General features: G+C 41.4%; 2 protein-coding genes across 2 annotated transcripts in view; both read right to left on the minus strand.

Moving 5' to 3' along the window:
* Positions 1–7,320: 7,320 nt before the first annotated feature.
* Positions 7,321–16,802, minus strand: LOC127605703 (KN motif and ankyrin repeat domain-containing protein 1-like). Its single transcript, XM_052073478.1, has 7 exons — positions 16,656–16,802; positions 14,261–14,524; positions 12,400–12,484; positions 11,685–11,904; positions 11,421–11,563; positions 10,715–10,915; positions 7,321–9,827 (listed from the first exon to the last, which is right to left on the minus strand). Exons 1-7 carry the CDS (start codon positions 16,724–16,726, stop codon positions 9,732–9,734), a joined length of 1,080 nt encoding a protein of 359 aa, XP_051929438.1. The 5' UTR covers positions 16,727–16,802; the 3' UTR covers positions 7,321–9,731.
* Positions 16,803–17,074: 272 nt separating this feature from the next.
* Positions 17,075–21,565, minus strand: part of LOC127605634 (uncharacterized) — an 86,723-nt gene continuing 82,232 nt past the window's right edge. Inside the window, exons 3-4 of the mRNA XM_052073337.1 lie at positions 18,276–21,482; positions 17,075–17,175 (exon numbers count right to left, since the gene is read on the minus strand). Coding sequence (XP_051929297.1) covers positions 17,078–17,175; positions 18,276–21,482 — 3,305 coding nt within the window. The 3' untranslated portion in view covers positions 17,075–17,077. The remainder of the gene's footprint in view (positions 17,176–18,275; positions 21,483–21,565) is intronic.

Below are 21,565 nucleotides of genomic sequence, written 5' to 3' on the forward strand. Positions count from 1 at the left end.
ATTTAATGTTCTCAAAAGCCGACAGGATGTTTTATAATCCGATGCACTTTATATATGGATCAATATTCAGATTTTTTTGGATGTAGTATTTTAAATGTTCTGTAAAGCGCTTTGTTTCAGCTGCAGCGGTTGTGAACGCTCTTTAATGTAAAAAAAAAAAAGCTGCATTGTATCGTATTTCCTTTTAGCATAGTTCCATCTAGTGGCTGCATAATGTACCCGCAGATACTATTGTAGCTTCTATTCTTTGCATGTATTTTAATAATTATTTTAAAATAAGTCATTCTTTGAAGGTGCGCTTTATAATCCGAAGCACCTGATGGTGCGGAAAATACGGTAGATTAAACTGTAATTTGGAGTGAATTTCCTCATCGAAAATAATTATTCTCAACTAAATGTTGAACAAGTGCTGAGAATTCCAACAATGAAACCTCTGGAATACATTTCGAAGAAATAATGAACATGAGAAGCAATGGCTAATCAAAAGTCAAAGTCAAGAAAAAAAATCCAAAATCAAATCGAGGACAAAATGAATTTTGTAAAGAACAGGTTTAAAGGGACCGTTTATTGGGCTGAGCTTTGGTACTTATGTAATGTAATATAAAAATGTCAGCACAAAAATTCATTCCCCTGAAATAGTGGTTGAATGCGTTTTTTATGACTCCATTCAGCACATCTTTCATGATGCCCATTATTCATGGACGGGGGCTGCTTTTTCCACATATGAACCTAACTATGTCATTGAAGGAAGGAGGCAAGCATTGTAATATTGTTTCCTGCCTTTCTTTGTCTCATTCTGTTATCAGCTAGTGTCTGACAACGGTGAACAATCGTCCTCAAAATTTGTATTCACATCTCTAATCATGACCATTTTAACCTTTGAAAATATAAAAGCGCAAGCTCATTTTGGATTTTATTGACATTAGCTGTGAGCTCCAATGAAGAAAAGCTCAATAAATGTTGTGCCAATAGTTTTTATACGATTCAAGATTGAGATGGACAATAGTAGGGAGGTGCTTATGCACATGAATTATGGTGCTCATAGTCTTCAAACTTTTAGCAATTCATTTTTTTTTAGACTCCATACGCAGGCAGCCAACCCCCATAGCTAACTGGTTAACATTGCTCTTGCGCTGTTGTGGCAGCAGTCGGCATTTGGCCACAGAGGTTGACGTGGCAGAATTTGCTTCTTACGACGAGAAACGGAGCTCCGCATCTCGGAAAGCAGTCGGCTGAATGTTGCTTTTGTAGCCAAAGTTAGCGGGGCGAACGCTGACCTCTGTCTGAATAGAGATTGAGCCCTGTGTCGCGATGTTGATTGCTGATGTCGCTGCTTCAATGTTGGATAGTAAGATGACCACTTTAAGATGGAGAAATGGAGTGTGGCCTCCCGGATGGCTATTTAAAGAAACCTTGTGCTCGCCTTGTGGGCAGCCCGCCAGACTTGCCCTTACTTTTCATGTCTCTCTCCTGAATTATCGTTCCGAGCTGACAATACTGACACACGGCTAAGAGAGAAAGGTAACAAGAGTCAAATGTCTTTGACTCAGTATTCATGAGATTCCATTTGATTATGACTTGTCAAGTCAGCCTGTTTATGTTTGAAAATCTGAATTTTCGAATCAGTGTGCCTTTTGATTCTGAAATAAAAGTTTTTGGTGCGATGATGCAAGACCACCTCATGAAACAAGTAGCCTCGAGGTAGATGCCAAGATTATTACGTTATAAGATTAGATAAAAACTAAGAATGGTAAGATGCAAGTGTACAACTTGAAGGTAAAAGCCACAATTATGACATCTCACTTCATTTGTCACTGTTAAACCAACAAATACAGGTAAACACGTCTGCAACTGTACTGACCTCCAATCCTTCAAATCATCTCTTAAAACTCACCTGTTCCGCAATGCCTTTTCATCTCTTTTACCCATTTTAGTTTTTTTTTGTTCATCGAAATGTGTTTTTTGAAAATCATGTATGCTTGTCTTTAAGTGTACATTTTATCCTGTGTTTTAAGCTCTTGTAAAGTGTCTTTGAGTATGATGAAAATCACTTACAAATAAAATTATTATTAATAAATTAATAATAATTTTATTAATAAAATTATTAATAAAATTATATATTATTATTAATATAAACTTCACAATTTATCTTCCTACCAGCGGATCAAGAATTGAACAAGGTTTCATGTCAGTTATGCATTTACCGTAACTCAGAAGGCTATAAAGTTTTAGATGGCACAGAAACTACCATCTCTTTATTTTTTTGTTTGTTTTAACTACAACTGTGACTATTTTACAGCACTAGACAAATTAAAAAAAAAAAAAATGTCATGTCACATGAGCATCCACTGTCATGCTACAGCATGACCTGTACTTTGGCCAGGCCTGCATTACAAGCTGCATGGAGATGTAGTGCTCGGTTTGGGCAGCTCTCTCTGAGTGAAAGGAACTGCTGTCATGGTCCATTGGAGCCAACCATTCATGAACCACTTCGGCATTGCGTATGGCTACCAAACCTGCCCCACCATCATCGGTTGTGCCTTCTTTTGTGGGCCCGTCAGTGAAGTTTTGGAGATTATGCGAGGGGATGTATTGGAAAGTATCTTTAGCGATCTGCAGTTGGATGGATGCTGTCAGTGCCTTGTCGGCACGAGTAAAAACAGCATCAACTGGTAGGTGTTCGCCCAACTCGTATTTATTTATTTTTGAAAGGGCAGACCGTTCCCCTTGGGGAGTCTTGTTATCGGTGCTGTAGAGGTATGGGGCACCACAACAACTGATACACAGTTTGGGCCCTGCCCGACCAGTGTCAAGGTTTGGTCCGCATTGCTGGCAGAAAGTCAGATTTATTTCCAGTGAGACTTGCAATGCGCCAAGGCTTCCGTTTGTCAGTGATTCCGTTCATGACCTTTATGGGGAAAAATAAAAATTATGCAGTCAGGGCATTGATGGGCTCGGGCTGGCACGCTCAACCTTATGTTTCTGCTTTTTGCCAATACAATATGTTCTGTTGGCTCCTTCAAGTGATGATTATCGACTGTTACTGGAGCTGTTCAGAGGCAAGTGTAAAGCATCTGGGATGTGAATGAGCACCTTCAAATATGAGGCAATGGTATTCAATTCAGCGCAGCACAGTACTCAACTATTTAGCACGTCCGCCTCACAGTGCAGAAGTGCAGGGTTCGATTCTGGCTTCTGTGTGTGGAGTTTCATGCTCTCCCTGTGCCTGCGTAGACTTTTAACGGGTACTCCAGATTTCCTCCCACATTCCAAAAACACACTTGACGGGTTAATGGAACACTAAATTGTCTTTAGATGTGGTTTTGAGCATGAATGGTTGTTCATCTATGTCTATGACTGGCAACTGGTTCAGGGTGTTCCCCCGCCTACTGCCCGAAGATGGCTGGCATATGCTCCAGCATGCCCGCGACCCTTGTGAGGATAAGCAGCTCAGCTAACGGATGGATGGGTGGTACTCATTCAGAAAAAGTTCAAAAGCTCTCTCCAGGTGCCTTCTGGCTGTCTCCCTAATGAGATTCACACCGGGAAGAAACCCCTGGGAAGGCTTGGACATGCTGCACTCATTGTCTCCTGGTTGGCCTAACAACAGCTGAGTATCCCCGCGGAAGAGCTGCCCAAAGTGGCCAAGGAGAGGGATGTTTTGGCTTTTCTGCCGCCCATCCAACGTGACCCCAGGTAAGAGGAAGAAGGCGAATAGATGAATAAATACCAAAAAAAAAGGTGTCTGTTTTGCTTTTCTCTGATCTTAAAAAGGTTTTCTGAACATTCAGGCTGCCTTCACCTTTTCTTTTACATCGTCACCAATGAATGGCTCTCTCACTCAGTATATGCTGCATCCATTTTATTCTTTTGTGGCACTCATTGCTTGATCACTTTTTTGCTCATCTGAGGTGAGGCAGTTATTATGCCTGTCGTAGCCTCATAAATGTTTCTGCAATAAAGTCATTCTGTGTATTAAGACACAATTAACACATGACTGCCTCTCTGTCACTCTTTTGTTTTCCCCTCCCCTCTCTCTTCTTCATGGATGACACTTCCATTATCTCCCGGAGAATAAATTGCACAGATTAGCCACAGAATCAGACAGAGTGGCAGGCGTGCGCAGTTGTCTGTCTGTCTGTGTATATGTGCATCTGGGTGCATAATATCTGGCACCCGCATTTTACTGTTGTTTACACGTTGTTGCTGTGTCTTCTTGTATGTTTGTCTGTACAGTATTTATAGATAACGTTGTGTGTTTGTGAGTGTTGTGTTGTGTGTCTGTTTCCTGTTGGTTTGGTCTCAATGTGTACTCTGGCATGGTGTGTGTGTGTGTGTGTGTGTGTGTGTGTGTGTGTGTGTGTGTGTGTGTGTGTGTGTGTGTGTGTGTGTGTGTGACAATATGCACTGAAAGGCACTTGATAAGCCAAGTGCCATCAGCAGATAATTACCAAAAAGTCTCCACTCTAATAAGGATGGCTCATAATTTTGATGCTGTCAAATGGAGAAACACAGGGTTGACATCTGCAATTCAGATTATGAGCACTTGTGACTTTGCTTGATGGATTCATGCATTTAATATTCTCTGCTCTTTTTTGTTGTTGCTAGTTTTCATTTTTTCTGTACTGCTTTTGCTTATCAGGTGTGAGCGGGAGCCTGTACCAGTTGACTTTGGGTGAATAGCGGGGTAAACTCCAGATTAAAGAGTAATTACGTTTTACATTTATATTACCGTTGAACATTCATATGATCATGCAAGGTTGCACTTGTACAAAATGAACAAGGTGTAATTTTCTGACACTCGAGCTCAGATTGATAACACCTTGTTCGTGCCTTCACAACATATCAGCTTTCAGTTCCGTTTGTGATTTGCATTTACATGCAAATAATTGCAATAAAATCATTACAAAAAGTGAAATTTCCTCTTTAGCAGTAAAGCACACGAAATAAAGCACTGGATTAAACATCTACACCATGATGTGACATTGAGTCATCACACTATTTCATCGGATTTCATTCATCTGACAACAGGTGTGGCAATCCTTCTGAATCATTGTAGAAATCAATTACATGAACGGATTACAATTATCCATCCATGTTCTATCAGTTATCCGGGGTTGGGTCACGGGTACAGCAGCTTGAGCAGGGAAGCCCAGACTTCTCCCCAGCCATTTCCAACTACTCCGGGAGTACCCCAAGGCGTTCCCAAGCTAGCCGGGAGACATAGTCTCTCTAGTGTGTTCTGGGTCGACCCTGTGGCCTCCTGCCGGTGGGACATGCCCATAACAACTTTATTTTAACGGTCTTTTTACTGGACTCCTTCAAAAGAGCATCATTCAGAACGCTGCAGCTTGGATTCTGACCAGAAAAAAGAGATAAGAACATATTACCCCAGTACTAGAGACTTTGCACTGGCTCCCAGGTAGCTGTAAAATTGATTTTGATATTATGCTTTTGGTATATAAGTCAGTTGCTGATGGTGTAGTGGTGCCCTCGCCTGACTTATGTGCGGACGGTCTGGCATCTGTTCCGACTCAGTGACGGTGTAGATGTCGGCGAATGTTCGTTTTGTATATTTATCCTGTGACAGATTATCGACCAGTTCAAGGCGTGGTTTGCCTTTCGCCCGAAGCTCCAGCACCCCGGTGACCCTCTTCAGGATAAGCACTTCAGTTAATGGATTGATGGACGGTATAAAAATCACTGAATGGTTTATAAATACATGAAAGAAATGCTCATGGAATATAAATCCAGGAGGGTTCTGAGGTCAGCAGACTTCGTTCAATTAGTGGTGACAAGAGGTCAAAGCAAACCTGATGCATAAGCATGTCGGTGTTATGCTGTAAGCAAATAAAATAAGATCCCAACAGAACTGAAGTTAGCCTCAAGTGTAAACACTTTTAAATTCCTCTTGGAAACTATGCTTTTTTTCCCCCGATATCAATGATGGTCTTTTAGATTTTTTTTTCTAAAATCATGTTCTTGCACTGTATGTGTGTTTTTTCTTCTCGACTTTGCTTTTAAATGTCTTTAATTATTTTACCTGTGAATGTTGCATTTCAATAATTGAAATTAATAAAATAAAAATAATAAAATAACTATATTAACGTGCTCAATAAAGCTGCCTTGCATTTTTTAAACGTGCTCGGTGAAATACATTTTTTATGTACAGCAGCCTCTATTTACTGAAGTTTGCCAGGTGGTGTGAATATGATTATGAATGGGTGTTTGTTTCTAATGTGTCAGTGTTGTGATTAACAGGGCCAATACCACCTCTTGTATATACATTTATTGTCTGTGCAGCATTTTATACTCAGAGCTGACAGCCTAACACTTTGAAGTCAACTTTATACGAGTATGTATGCATGCATAACTTGACTCTATGAACGGTTCTTGGTAGTGTGGCCCAACTTCATCGCTGAGCTGTACCTATGACGTTATAAGGCTGCCATCTGCTGGTAGTTTGTTTTCATTCATTCATTCATACATTCATCTTCCGAACCGCTTGATCCTCACTAGGGCCGCGGGGGGTGCTGGAGCCTACCCCAGCTGTCTCCGGGCAGTAGGCGGGGGACACCCTGAATCGGTTGCCAGCCAATCACAGGGCACACAGAGACGAACAACCATCCGCACTCACACTCGCACTAAGGGACAATTTAGAGTGTTCAATCAGCCTGCCACGCATGTTTTTGGAATGTGGGAGGAAACCGGAGCACCCGGAGAAAACCCACGCAGGCCCGGGGAGAACATGCAAACTCCACACAGGGAGGCCAGAGCTGGAATCGAACCCGGTACCTGTGCACTGTGAAGCCGGCGTGCTAACCACTGGATACCGGGCCGCTTTTCATTCATTAAAAAACACGTTTTTGTCATTCACTCTTGACCCACAAATTCAAACAAAATTAATCAATTGAACATTCCTCTGTTGGCCTGTGTTGTGTTAATACAAACTAAAAAGCAGGAAAATAACGTGCCTTCCTTAACCATAATTCTAGCTATTTGCTGTATTGATACTAATTACTGTGCATTCTTTATATGTGATATGTAATTTTTTTGTGACATTAGTAATTAAGGGGTCAGAGAGGCGGGAAGTTTAAAGACATTATAGTCATGGATTAAAACCATTACATTCTGTTATAAATGAAACAGGACAAAAGAAGGTAAGGTTTTTTTCAAATTTTTATTTATTGTGAAATAGTTTTCAGCTTTCCAACATGTAAGATCATTGCGATAATACACAGAGGTATAGCTTCATATGTTCGACTCTGTCATATTCAGAATTGTTCATAGTATGGTATGTTCAATATGTTTTTGTAATCATAGGTGTAACGGTGTATTGGTAACGTGGAAGGACACATTAAAGAGTAACCAATACGACACCACCCATCACTCCAAAGATCATTTTACTACTGCTCAAAGTCAAAATTCACTCACTGGAATAATCTGTCCATGCATACATATATATATATCTAGATATATAATACTATATGTATGTGGTACAAAATATATAGCATTTCAAATAAATATGTTACATTATTTATTGAATGTATTGTTTGACAATAGAGGTTATATAGTTTCCACAATGCCGTATATACATGTGTTTGGCTGGCATTACAAGAACAAATAAAAATACATATTTAACCCCATGTGAATTGTATTTGATGTCAAGTCTTTGGCAGCATAACCTTCTTATCATTGTAGTGTGTCACACTGGATCAAACATACACATGAGATTTTCAAATGGACAATTGGCACATAAGATCCAAATTCTTCTCACGACACATACAGTATGTACGGTAACTGTCCTTTGAAAGATGAGCGGTGGCGAGGCCGTCCATTTGTGCATTGATACGCAATCAATTACTGAAATAAAATCTCAAATGAGACAATTTCCTGGCGAGTGTTTCACATCATTCGCAGTTCATCTTATTGTGTAATTGCCACTTGTGAAAATCATTTGTGTTGCTGAGTTTAGGTATTCACAGTATATGTTTTGAATTCTGAACACACTTGCACTCTTGAATAATTCTTTACGAGCCCACAAATGCTTTTTCGTATGAGCACACTTTTTTTTTTTTTACAATGCAGTGAATGAGAGGAATAACATTAACGCACCGTTTCTGATGTAGCTCTGTGGCGTTGTTTTGTGAAATGTCAGTCAGGTTTGTTCAGATAAAAACACATTTGTTGTTTCTTTTTTGCAGAGGTCACAAGTGGAAATGTCTCATGAGACCCCTACCTGGACAAAGTGAAGCAATACTGCCTTGTTGAATGACCAAAATAAGTTCAGAGAAGCATCTCACATCAACAATTCAGTCGGACATGACATGATAGGACTCAACTTCAGCTTCATTCATAATTTCATATTCTTGACATTCTTTATAACCTCGGGGTTAAAAGTCTTCTATGTTATCCATGTCATGTACTGTACACATTTCATCAAGTTTTGCAACAACAGATCAAATGCAGTTGATACAGCTGTATCATGACTTTTCTCTGCGATATATACTGGAAGTTTGTCCCAATAGTTGTAATTGCTATATTATTCTTATTATCAATATGTATGAATGCATTGACCAGTCAAGACATTCATTGTGCATGTCGCATATGAAACACAAGGAGCCTAACAGAAATAAGGATTTGTTTTTCTACTGGGGATTAGTTTGTTGTTGTTGTTGTTTTTTTTTTTTTTGCTGTTGACAGCCAACAAAACAAACATCTGTGTGGCATGCATACAATCTCTTTGAAAAAAAAAAGAAAAAGGAATGACTTTTTAACTTTTGAAATTAGAGACATGTATTGGTTATCAAATGTATTTTATTCTGTTTCATTCTTTTCTGATCGGGATACTTATATCGCATCAGTGTTTCTTGAAAAATTCACACACACACGCACACACACACACACACACACACACGCACACACACTCACACACATTTAATTAGTGTTATAAAATACCGGTAAGACACTGAATGCATGTAAAATATCAGCTGGGTTATGGGAAACAATGATATTATTACTTTTTAAAAAAAATGTGTACTAATACTTCAGCTAAAGGTCTGGACATTGATCTGAGTATTTACAAAACAATATCCAAAAAATAAAAATTGAAACATAGTAGAAAATACACAATCTGTGTTTGTACACACTTGGGTTCTGAATATTGCGACATATATGCTTTGAATAATGGCTTACCTCTGCCTTTCAAAAATATGTCAATGGAGATAAAAAATATATGTATATATCTACTGAATTGTCAGGGTATATCCTACATATTGTACTATATATACTGTATATTCCAAAGGTAGATTCTGTGCTCTGTGTTACGCTTGCAGATTATTATAAAGAGGCAGCAGTTAGTCTCTTTCCATCTACATGTCGCTCGTCAAATTTTCATTTTATTCCCCAGGATGTAAAAATCCTTTTCGCTGTCACGTGACCTCTTTTAATCAAGTCGACTATTGTGGTGTCCACCGGGAAGTTGATGAAGCATATCTATGAGAACCTCAGGCAACGTGTTGACTGCGATGTGCAAGCAAATATGAACAATCTGTCTCTGAAGTTTGCTTGTGAGCTCCCGCAGCTTCAATGGAAAAAAATGCACTGATGTACAGAGCAGGGGTTGCGGAGGAGGGGGGGGGGGTTCATTTAGGTGCATCTTTTTTTTTTCAGCATTCACAGCTCTGTGATGGTAACATCGGGAGCCGGTTTGGAGGACACGTCACTTTAGCTCAGTGGCCACACTTTGCTTGGTCGTGGGCCTTGATGAGGTCAACAACATCTGGGTGGGAAGATCCTTCTGCCACCTGCTTCGCGGTCTGTCCATTCTGGAGCAAACATTGACAAGGATCAAAGAGCGGGGTATTTGTTTAATACCTGCATTGAACGTTCTGATCCTGATGGTGGCGGTAGTGTGCTAAGTGAGGCTCTCCTATTAGCTCTCTCGTTATTCGACGAGCCAAGACAATCTTATTTGACATTTATCGATATCAAATAACTTTTTAGAATAGGTTTCTCATCGTTCTGTAAAGGTGAAACACTATTTTTATGGTATATTGTATACATGTATATTTTTATACTATTTGTATAGTGATACCTTGCAGTTCATTATATTTTATGACTTCAATTTCCGTGCTGATAGACTGCGGGATGGGTTCCCATGGTGATAGGCCATATCTGCGTGTGCTGTACATTTTGAGTTGAAGTGACCCAATATGGTTCACTGCCCAGTAACAGGCTACTAATATTTAAAAAAAATACATTTATTTTTATTATTTTAATAATCCTGAACAATTTTGGATTATTGAGTTTTCTTCTGCATGCTTTATTTTTCAAAGACGATGGTGAAAATAGTTCATGTGAACATACAGTATGTGGTGGACAATGTATACTAGATTGATTGCCAACTGATTTTGTTTGCAAAATGTCTTTTGCATTCTCTATTATTGTGCACATGACCCTTGTCTGTAGTTATGATAGAATGAATGTAACAGAACAGTAAACAAAATGTTAATCCCTGAACATAATATACAATGACGATGATAAAAATTGGGTTCGCCTACATCACCGGTCGTTTTGAAGATGTAGTGCAGAGCTTTTGAATCTCACAAGGTAAAAACAAGATATACTTTGTGGGGAGCCTGATATTTACTATCTGGCTGATAATATATCAGTTTTTATTTCCTATAGTGATATAAAGCCAATGCTACAATACCTTATCTGTGAGGCTGGTGTCACAGTGACCTGTCTCCAGCAGGAGGCCAGCAATGTGAGTGTGGCCGTGCTCGCTGGCACACATCAAGGCCGTGGATCCCTCATAATCCTGAGCATTTACATCTGCGCCACAATTGAGCAGCAACCTCACCATGGCAAGACGGCCATGGCTCACGGCTAGCATCAGAGCTGTCTGACCCATCTAGACGAAGAGTGAATTTTAAATTAAACCTTGAGGTTCCCGGTATTCAGGAGAGCAAAAAAGAAAAAGAAAAAAGAAAGAAAGAGGACGGAAGAAGAAAGTCATGGTGCAGAGTGGAGCCTCACGTAGGGGATTGTGGATGAAAGGGACAGATCATAAAAGTAAGCTTAATATTTGTGTCTGTGTCGGTGTCTGGAAATGGTCATGTTTTCAATATGATCTTCTGTTACAGTGGGAAAAAATATCATAGAATTGAACGCAGCAGAGCACTGAACTAGCTGGTCGGTTAAGTCAGATCCCGTAAAAATCTGAAACCACTGTGAACGTGAATGACTATTTGTTTACACAGGCTCTGTGACTGAGTGGTGATAGTCTGCGATGTTCCCTGCTCTCGTAAAGAGAAAAAGTTCAAAAGTTCGAATGTTAAAAGCAAATCACTCCATGCAATAACGTGATTCACCACGAAACAATATTTCACCTTGCTTTGGTACATGGAATTCCTCACCTGTCTGGAGCGCGCGTTAACATCACCGAGTTTCAGCAGTTGTTGCGCGACCTCTAAATCGTCGGGACTCTCAGCAGCTGTCAATGCAGCCAGCATCACTGGCGTATAGCCTGCCTTGTTCACGTTGTCCGTTTCACAAAGTCCTGAACAGAAACAGATGAAAAGAAGAGATAGATGTAGTGACAGGTGGCAAAGATGAGGGGTTCAAATGGTAGCCTAAAATGCCTTCGACTAAACATATCCGTGTCGTGACTCGCAGCTCACCAGTATCAAGCAGCAGTTTGACCACGGGGAAGTTTGAATGCGAGACACTGTAGTGGAGCGCCATATTCCCGTTGCCGTCGGTCAGGTTTACAACATATGGCAGGAGAGTCGGTGTGGTCAATCCCACTTGGCGCAGGTATAATCGGACGGTGTCGGCCTCCGAAGTTTTCTGACTGGAAACTTTGAACCATTCCTGGTACAGGACCACTAAAACTTGACGCTGGAGAGAAATGTGAGAGAATATACAGGAATATAGATTTAAAAACAGCATTAGCTACCGTATATGAGCCGATGAATAGTGTTGGCTTTATATAATTTTCCGTTGACACTGAGCAACTGGTTATTAACCTGCTGAGTGAATCACATTCCTACACATTATTCTTTTCAAAGAGCCTGAAGCTTTGTCTTCAAACTACATTTTTTTTTTGTGTGTTTTTTTTTTAAATTACATTTGCAAAAAAAGAATACAGGACAAGACATGACAAGACATATTGTTCCCAGCAAGATAAATATTCAGTGGGGGAGTCATGGCATGCATTTCCATTCCACGTGGCTGTTTGTGAGAGAAGGAAAATAAGCTTGGTTTGAGAAAAGCAAAACGACTACGGACTTTTTGGGCAGAAAATATTGGCTATCATTTTGAAGAGAGACACTAATAAAGGCAATTCATATAAAAAAATGAACCACTGCATTTTCAGTAATTTCAAATGCTTACCATTTCTTTATCTGGAGACGTTACCTCCTCCATGCGATCCTTAACATAGAGGCAGGCATCTATAAAATGCTTGTCAACTTTTTCCCTGAAATGAACCACCAGGAAACGGCTTCATTATAAACATTCAGGAACTAAACTTGAATATCATGAAATGTGTAGGAATATATAATGCATTTCCAAGACGCATTTTACAAAGTCGACTGATTAACTCTGAAACAAAGAGAAATGAAACATAAAAGCAGTAGAAACACACACACACATACAGTACATGTATATGGTCGGTAGACTAACACTCATGGCATACAGTATGCAAACTATAGTAGCGATGCGCATGTAAAATGGTTTTCACTATGTTCTACTTATTTTCCATCATATATCCTATCGCTGTAGCTTTTCATTTCCAACACCATCGGGCTCACACTTTTACAGTGTTCAGGACTATCATGCAATGGACTGTATGCTTGGCAGCTCATGATATATTTCTGGTGGAAAACACAAGAGGTGTAGGAGCTGCAACTTTCCATTTATTTCAGCTACCGGGACGCCATACGGAGGAAAAATAACCTCATTCATTCAAATTGCCTTAATGCGGGTTTTTGTAATGGGAATAATCAAAAGCTCAGAACTGGTGCTGTTGAAGGTGCAAATGTCCTCTAAAGTTGTGACTTGTGACTGCCCTCCAAAACGCACCACGCGGATTGATGTCGCGAAAGTGAAGCTGGAGGGAGGGAAGAATTTTCAAGTGGAGGTCCAAAACCGCTTCGCTCAACTACAACCGGCTTCCAATGAGCCGGAGCAGGAGTGGCGGGAACTCAAATCTACCATCGTTGCAGCTGCACGCGTACACCTCATTTCCACCAAACGCCACAACCGCGACTGGATCACTGCAAACACTCTGGCTCTTGCAGAACGATCCAGGCTTGCGCGAGTAACGGGAGCAGCCAACTTCCGCGAACTACGGCGACTTGCCACTTGGGCGATTCGGGCAAATCGAAATGCCTATTGGTGCGACTTTGACGAAGAAACTGAGAGGGCCGCCGCTGTGGGTGATACCCACAAGCTGTATCAGTTGGTAAAGAAGTCGAGCAGGAAATCCGCTGGAGTCAGCGAAACAATCTGCACAGTGAACAGTTCTGTGATAACCTCCCGAGAGGAACGGCTGCAACGTTGGCGCGAACACTTCGAAGTCCTACTCAATCACCCACCAGCATGATCAGTGATGTCGTGCGCGCCAAGGAAGAAGGCCGTTGCAAACATGTCGTTTTGTGGATTTTCAGTTCACAACTTTTCCGTTTGCAAGTGCTTTTTCTTCTCATTTGGTTTTCCTGGCTCTTTGTCGCCAGCAATTTCTCTTTGTATTCTGTTGGTCTTTCGTGTTTTTTTGTATCGCCACTGATCTGAGTCTGCATTTTTGGAATTCACGACCAGGCCGGTCTTTGTTCAGACCTTGTCACTGCATGCATCCAGTCCATTGGTGACTGCCACACAACCATCATCCTAGGCCTCAAACGTTCAATAAACACTAACAATAAGGAACCCGGAACACTGTAGATGCTTAAATAATAATAATACTTTATCTCTCTGGTATGTGGAATTTGAAGAAAAGTGTGTATTGTATACTATATACAGGTATTATTGTAGTTTTTTATACATGTAAGTGTCTCACTTGACACCATCATATCCATGAAAAAGGTCACAATGCTAATTGGTAACAGTGGTAATTTGGCAAGACACATTGTATATATATCTTTTTTGATGCCAGGATAAACAACCATGCAAGAGTTTATCGATAATTAGTTTGAAAGAATGCAAAAATATTTCAAGTGCGCCATACAATATGTCAGCTAAATATATCTCTCACCCTTCATCCTCTAGCCCCAGAAGCTCCTGGCTAGTGTCTGGATCCAGCAGATGTTTGCTGCTCTCTTTCTGTGCAGCTACCGCACCTTCTTCAGCATGCAAGATTTCAGCATCTTCCCCATGCGCATCTGCTCCCTCCTTAGGCTTTTCTGCTGAAGTAGGCTCCTTGTGTTTTTCCTCTGCCTCTGAGCTGTCCCCCTCTCCTTTGACATCCATTTTTTCCTTGTCCTCTCCACTGGACTCGTCGCTCGACGTGCTCTCATACCTGGCAAGAAACATCAAAATCACAATGGTAACCATTCATTTTGTTTTTATTTTCTCATTACAATCCATCAAGGCAAATTTAACACACCGTCTGTTGTGTATTTTTCCTTGCAAAACGTACAAAGAAACATGTCACACACATGCAGGCATGCAAGGAGAGATGTCAGTGTATAAGGGCCGTGCAAGTGGTGCTACGCCTCTTGAGCTGGCAGGGGTGAGGAATGTGCCTTGCTCAAGGACACTTTGACAATGATCATGTAGCAACAAGACTAGCATCTCTCCAACTAACTGTCATTTCACATTTGTTGGCAGTGAGATGAAACACGATGATGGTCTGGTGTAAATGTGCAAGTCCTTCAAGATGAGCTAAACTGAAACAATTGTTGATCGGCCTTCCCCCCAGTTTGCTCTAGATTTCACTGATAACACCAAACACAATCTGAAAAACACTTGTTGAAGCGGTATAAAATCTAGTTGGACTACCCATTGCCTCGTGCTTTCTTTTCGTGTCACTCCCGAGTGTCTGGTCTTTAGTGTCGTAGTTTCATCTGTGTCTCGATCTGTCACATGTCTTCCAATCAGCTCTTGCCCTCATTGCTTACTTAGTTTGTTCATGTCAACTCAGACTTCTATTGGTCATCAGACTGGCCATCATTATTTGGAGCCTGTCTTACCGCTGTGTGCTTTGTGCTCCAGCAGCCTTATTATTATTTTTATTTTTATTAGTTTTTTTTTCTTCATATATTTAACCTGTATTGTCTTATCATTATTATTGGGGGGCGGGGGGTTGGGGCGGGGTTCAATCTGTATCGAGTGCTTTTGGCCTATTTTTCACTTTAACACGAACTTTAATTGGAATTCCCCCCCTATATAGCTGCCTGGCTTCATGCATTTGCATCTGTAGCTCCACCACCAAATCTTCACAGATAACATTTTGTCTGCTATGAGTTTTGAAGGATGTGGCTAACCGAATGATACAGCCTTTGAACAAATATACAGGCAACCACATCACAGCAACACCGAAGCTGCAAATACTAATATGAAAGCAATCAACGGAGTCGACATGGTCTGAGGTTATATAGACACTAAAAGGTCATGCCCTTGAAATGAAAACATGCTTGTTTACTACAACATTGCCTCCCACATACAAATCATCCTTTTCAGTGAGACAGGTCATGCTCACGTGGCTCCTCGTGAACAAAACAGCCTTGTTCAGTGGAGAAAGCTGATGATAAATGGAATTTCTGCTTCGTGTGTGTGTTTGTGTGTGTCTGTGTGTGTGTGTGTGTGTGTGTGTGTGAGAGAGACAGAGAGCGAGAGCATTTTCTCCCAATGCAGCAGACAGTGTGTATGATGTATTGATTTGGCAGGAGAAATGGATTTGTGAATTAACTGTCGATGGAAAATTAACATTATTAATAATTTATAGAGAGGCAATACAGTGTGTTTGATCCGCGCTGATACCAACTATGGGGCAAGCGGGGGAGCTTCATTCATCTCTGGATTCCATCAGAAAATGACAGGCCGCGAAGAGAGGTACTAGCATCAAACCGTGGAGTGCACCTATGAGCTGGATTGGAGAGATGGATACTTGATTAACCCTGTTGGGGAAACTAAGGGATCTCGCGCCTGACAGACAATGACCAAAAGGCATACACATGTCGTGATTTGAGGATCTGCTGATGTGGTTTTGATTGGTTTTAGTTTGACCATGTTTTTCCTGTGTCCCTTTGTTCCCCATGTCTTTTCTGTCTCATTAAGTGTTTGTGTCCACGTGTTTTCGCCAGCCCAGTCCCTTGTGTCTACCGATCAGCTCCCTCAGCCACGAGTGTCTTGTCCAGGTGTTCATCATCTCGTCACTTTTTTGTATTTAGTTCCCTGCTTTCTTTCAGTCTTTGTCCGATCAATGTTGTGGTCACGTACACCTGTTCAGTCATTGATTCTTGTAGTGGTGAGTGTTGTTTCTTAAGTGATTCTTTTGTTGCTTTGAGTTTTGATTCTTATCAGGACTTTGTTGAGTTTTGCATTTCGATCTTACCCCAGTACTCTTGCTATTGTTTTTTGTTTTGTTTTTGGTAATGAACTGTTTTGTTCAGTCCACCCTGCACTCACTACTGCCTGGTTTCACCTACCTCTCTGTGTTTGGGTCCTCAACTCTGCCACGACTGTAACACAAAAATACATATCTAGGAATACACCACATATGACAGGAATCCAATCATGACTGTAAGAAAACTTGAATCCTGATTGAAAAACACCCCAAAACGCCTGGTTCACCATGTTTTGGACAAATGGTGCTGCCATGACTGCAGGGAACACAGTGTGACATAGCCTCAAGTATAACAGAAAGCAACATATTAATTGCTGTTCAAGTGAATTTAATCTATTATATTGGATATTCCATTGCTGTGCAAATATGCAAACATCTGGACAGGGAAAGACAAATGATGATCAGATCCACCACACAGAGAAAAGGAAACAGACCCATACGAATGCAACCTAAATTAGGGTATTAACCAACCGCTGATAAATTGGAACACTAAATAAACAGATTTTACCCTCCATTCACCCCGACAAACTTCAGGTTTTTCTTGGTTCCCTTATTTCCCTGCTTGTCAACAGCCCCATTTTTCTTCATAATAGATCTGAGACCTGGGGAGAAGGGTAGAACATGACAAACAGAAAAAAAAAATGATTAGAGAGTTTTTCTAAGTACATTTAGTTTTTCTGTCAGTTAATCCATCCTTCCATCTATGCTTCCTTGCATTCAAATTGAGGTTGCACTCTCTGCAGCTTCTGCGACGTTACACAAAACTTTCTGGACCGAGGGTCTCTGCAAATTTCAGAAAAATCATACAAAAAAAATTGTGAAGATAACCACTGGTATGCTTCCACAAAAAAAAAAAAAGTCTTGAATCTTTTTGAGAGAAGTCCATAGTCATACTAGAACCAAAAAGGGCCTTACCCAGAGCTGAAGAATTTACATTTAGCCCTGAATAAATAATTGAGTAAGGTGTGCCACAATATTCATGTCCGTTGTGTGTTTCTGTCTACAGTCCAGCATATATCTTGTCTACGCCGAGTGATCACGAACAAGCTTGACAGGCACGATAATGTACTGTATATAACAGCAATTAAATTGATTTTCCATGGGATCTATTGCTGACCCTTATGGGCTCGAAACCCAGTATGGTCGTTTTTCATGTCCCTAATCTTAGTCTTGATGTAAAGGCTCTGCCGTGTTTCATGCAAGACAGAAAGATGTGGCGTTAAAGGCCTCTCTGTATCAGAGGTACTATACCGGTATTGTGAAATTAAATAACTGAGTAAATTTTACATTCATTTCCCATGCCAAAACACTGGGACTGGTAAAATAAAATGTAGAGTTGCCAGTATTGGTAAATAGCAAATGAAAAAAAAATGTACAGTACGTCGAACCGCCAACAAACACACACGTTTGTGCTCCTACGCTGAACTGAAATTGAACTCAGACGTAAAATGTGTGTGATAGTTTGTACTTCAGCTCCTGGGCCGTAAACTGACTTATGAGACATCAAGGCAGCATGCCATTTAACTGTTTAAATCTAAAAGAGGGGCTTTTGTGAACAGGACATGATCTACTGTGTGATATGTTGGTCATATCATGAAGGGAGAGCCGAGACAAGATAATATTCTCTTGTATGTCGGACAAAGATTCGCATCTGAGTACCTCACAATATATGTCACACACTTGACATTGACTTGGGGCTTACCTTGATCTTGCTGTTTGTTAGCAGCAGCTTTTGGGCCTGGTGAATAAAAGGCAGAAAGAACACTAAGGGAACTGACCAACTGACTCTGAATAGAGCTCATCTTGGAGGGGCCGGGCTTCCCAGTTGGTTTCCCTGCTGTTGCTGCTTTTCCCGCAGGCTTGGCTGAGGCTCCCTTTCCTGCCTCTGTGCTTTTCCCTGCTGTCTGTTTTTGTGTGCTGGGACTCTTCTGCTGGCTGACCGATGGTTGTGCTCCGGAACTGCTCCCCAACTGAGCCCACTGCTCACCCAGAAGCCCTGTTATCCGGGTTACAACTTGACCTAAAGCTGCAGGCGAAGTTGGTGACTCACTTGAACCTCTGCGTACCTGCGGCGATTCGTCAGTTTCACAACGTGAGGCAATGGCTTCACCAGAACTCCGATGTTGAGCTGTTTCACTGGAGCCTCTGTATAAGGTCTGTAGTTCAGGTTCTTTCTTAAGAGGTTGACTCTCATCAGACAATCTTCGAGACTGAGATTGGACTTCGCTTGATATACGGCGTGTTGGGTGTGTGTGGCTATCGCTGGATCCACGTCTTAAAGGCTGTGATACACGAGATACTCTCGTGGGTGCTTTCAGCTCCTTAGAATCCCGTCGAGTTGTAGGTTTAGATGGGTCTTGGATAGATTTTGGTCGAATTTGGATTTCCTTGGAGCTTAATGATGGGCTTTGAACGTTAGTTTGAGGTTGTGATTCAGATTCTTTTTCGCATGAGGATTCCCTAGTGTTGTCCCCTGACTGAGACTGAGCTGGGGATACATCTTTCACCTGTGGGTCACAGAGTTCTGCAGAGGATTGAAACTCAGTCTTTGACTGATGACCGTGAATTTCACTAGATCCCCGAACAGAAGAGAGGGGAGCAGCTTGAAGTTGAGGATGTGTTGGTTGCGACTGATCTGCTGATGGCCTACGGCCTCTTTGAGGTCTTACTGGAACTCCTGTCTTCACATTGGCACGCTCTGATGCAACTGCAACAGTGACAGTACTCAAAGTATCTCCAACACTCTGTGTTTCAACACTGTCTAAAAGTAATATTGCGTTTGTTTCTGATTTATTTTGCACACGGTTTATTTCTGTTATAACTTCTGTGGGCTCTCCCGTTACAACTTGTGACTCTTCAGTCTGGTCAACAAAATCCGAACCTACAGTTTCTTCTGTAATCCCACTCCTTCCAACTGAAGCACAACTATCAGTGATAATGTTTACCACTACATTTTCATTGCCTTTGTGATCTGTCTGGGATCTTTCATTTATTTTCTTTCCTTCTTCACTTTCACTGACCCTAATATGGACCTCATCCCTCTCATTGTCTATGTTTTCAACCCCATGATTCTCTGTTTCAGCATTGCTGACTGGATTGTTATTTTGCAGTCTTTCTACTTCTGTCTTGGTATGATGGTCATTCATCTGTGCCACCTCTGTCTCCGTCACCTTGTCAACTGTGTGCACCCTCTCCGTCTCTGTCCCCCGATCAACACTGCTGGCCCTTGACCTCTGTGGATAGTTTGTCTCTCCTTCTGATGTCGCCACAATTATCTCAGTCATCTGGTTCTTTGCGGTTGCTCTTTCAGTCACTAGATCCTGTTCCATGCTATTGACTGCAGGCAATTGTGGGCTAACAAAAAGAACTTCAGCCGTAACTTCTGTCACTTTGTCCTGAGTGTCCACTTTGGTAGTCTCAGTTTCTTTATCGGTAAATCCAGATCTTTGTTGGGGGACACACACTTCAATACAGATTCTTTCTGTATCAGTTCCTTGATCTACTGTACTAGGTGATTCTGTCTCTGTTTCCCGGTTGGCATAGTCTAATCTCTCGGTCTCTGTGCCTGTGTCTATACTCTCTCTTCTTGGTTTGCTGCTTGTTTCTGTTGGACTCAACTCTACTCTTATTCCCTCACTAAGCTGTAGTATTTTCTCTTCTTTCACTTGGTTCTCCACTATCTGTTCTCTCAGCAGATCATTAGTTTTCTCCAGTTCTTGACTAGCCTTTAGAAGTTTAGCCTCCAGTAATACTAGCTTTTCATGCAAATTATGTACATTACACGAGTCCCCCAAATTATCTCCTTTTGTTGCATTACCATCTTCCTGCCCTGCATGTTCAAGTGGACTCCCTACAGTCTCTTTCTCTTGGTCGCCTTTTTCTGGCAGCTGTGTTTGAATAATAGATTCTTGCTGACACAAACTCCTAGCCAGGCCTTGATTTACAGGCTCTTTTGCAAGCAGAATACCTGCCTCTGAGCTACACAGGTTCTTTTCCTCAGTTACTCCCTTTCTTGTCAAATTCTGAAGTTGTGGTGTCAGAGACAAATTAAACCCTTGTCTGATTGCTTGCGGTTGAGTTCCTATCCCAGCATCATCACATGGAACCATTTTAGATAATGTGGAAGTCTGGGCCTTTTCTTGGGCCTGAAGCTGACATAGTAGCTGCTCCCTCTCCAACCTTAGCGAGCAAATCTGAGCTTTAAGTTCAGGGATGGTTTTGACCTGTTCTTCAAGCTCTCGGACCCGCTTCAAAGCCACTGTGATCTGCTGATGAATCCCCACTCGTTCTTGGGGAGCACTTCTTCTTTCTGTTATATCTGTTGATGCTCTAAAAACATTTTCAGTTGAGCCATTCTCTGGTGTTCCAACAATACGGTCTGGGCTACTTGAATCAGAACCTTTCCGCTGTTGTAAAGTAATGGGCATACTTGATGCTCGAAGCAAGTTGGGCCGAGCTTGAGTGGCCATCATTTTTTCTTCAATACTCGGAGCCCCCAGAACGCCTTCATCTCGAAGCCTAGCTGAAACAACACTTGTTGCTTGGATTGCTGTCCCTCGGCTTAAAGTACCTCCTTCATTTGCTCTTAAATCAGAGATCGGAGTAACCTCTGTTAGCCGTAATTTAGGTTTTGGTCCCAAGGTGGATGTCCCAGACCATGGGCTGTCTTTAGGAACTGGCCTGATCCCATGCCCTGGTAGACTGAAATTTCGAGGCAGAGTACTGAATTTGGGAGGACCCTTGACCCGTCGCTGGATGTGGACTCTTTTAATGGTGTTGCCTTTTTCAATATCATCAACATATTTGAGAAAATCCAAGTCCAGGTGGAAGCCGTAAGGTGTTTCTACAGAGTAGGGTAGTTGCTTTCTCTGAACACCACCTTCACTGGCCATTGTCTGAAAGCCATTGGCTGGTATGGGAAAACATCACAGTAAATTAATCAACGTTTTCCTCCAACAAACACTCACTGCATAATAACTGATTAAAGCTGAA

Source organism: Hippocampus zosterae, chromosome 8 (assembly GCF_025434085.1).
Source record: "Hippocampus zosterae strain Florida chromosome 8, ASM2543408v3, whole genome shotgun sequence".
NCBI classification, from domain to species: Eukaryota; Metazoa; Chordata; class Actinopteri; order Syngnathiformes; family Syngnathidae; genus Hippocampus; species Hippocampus zosterae.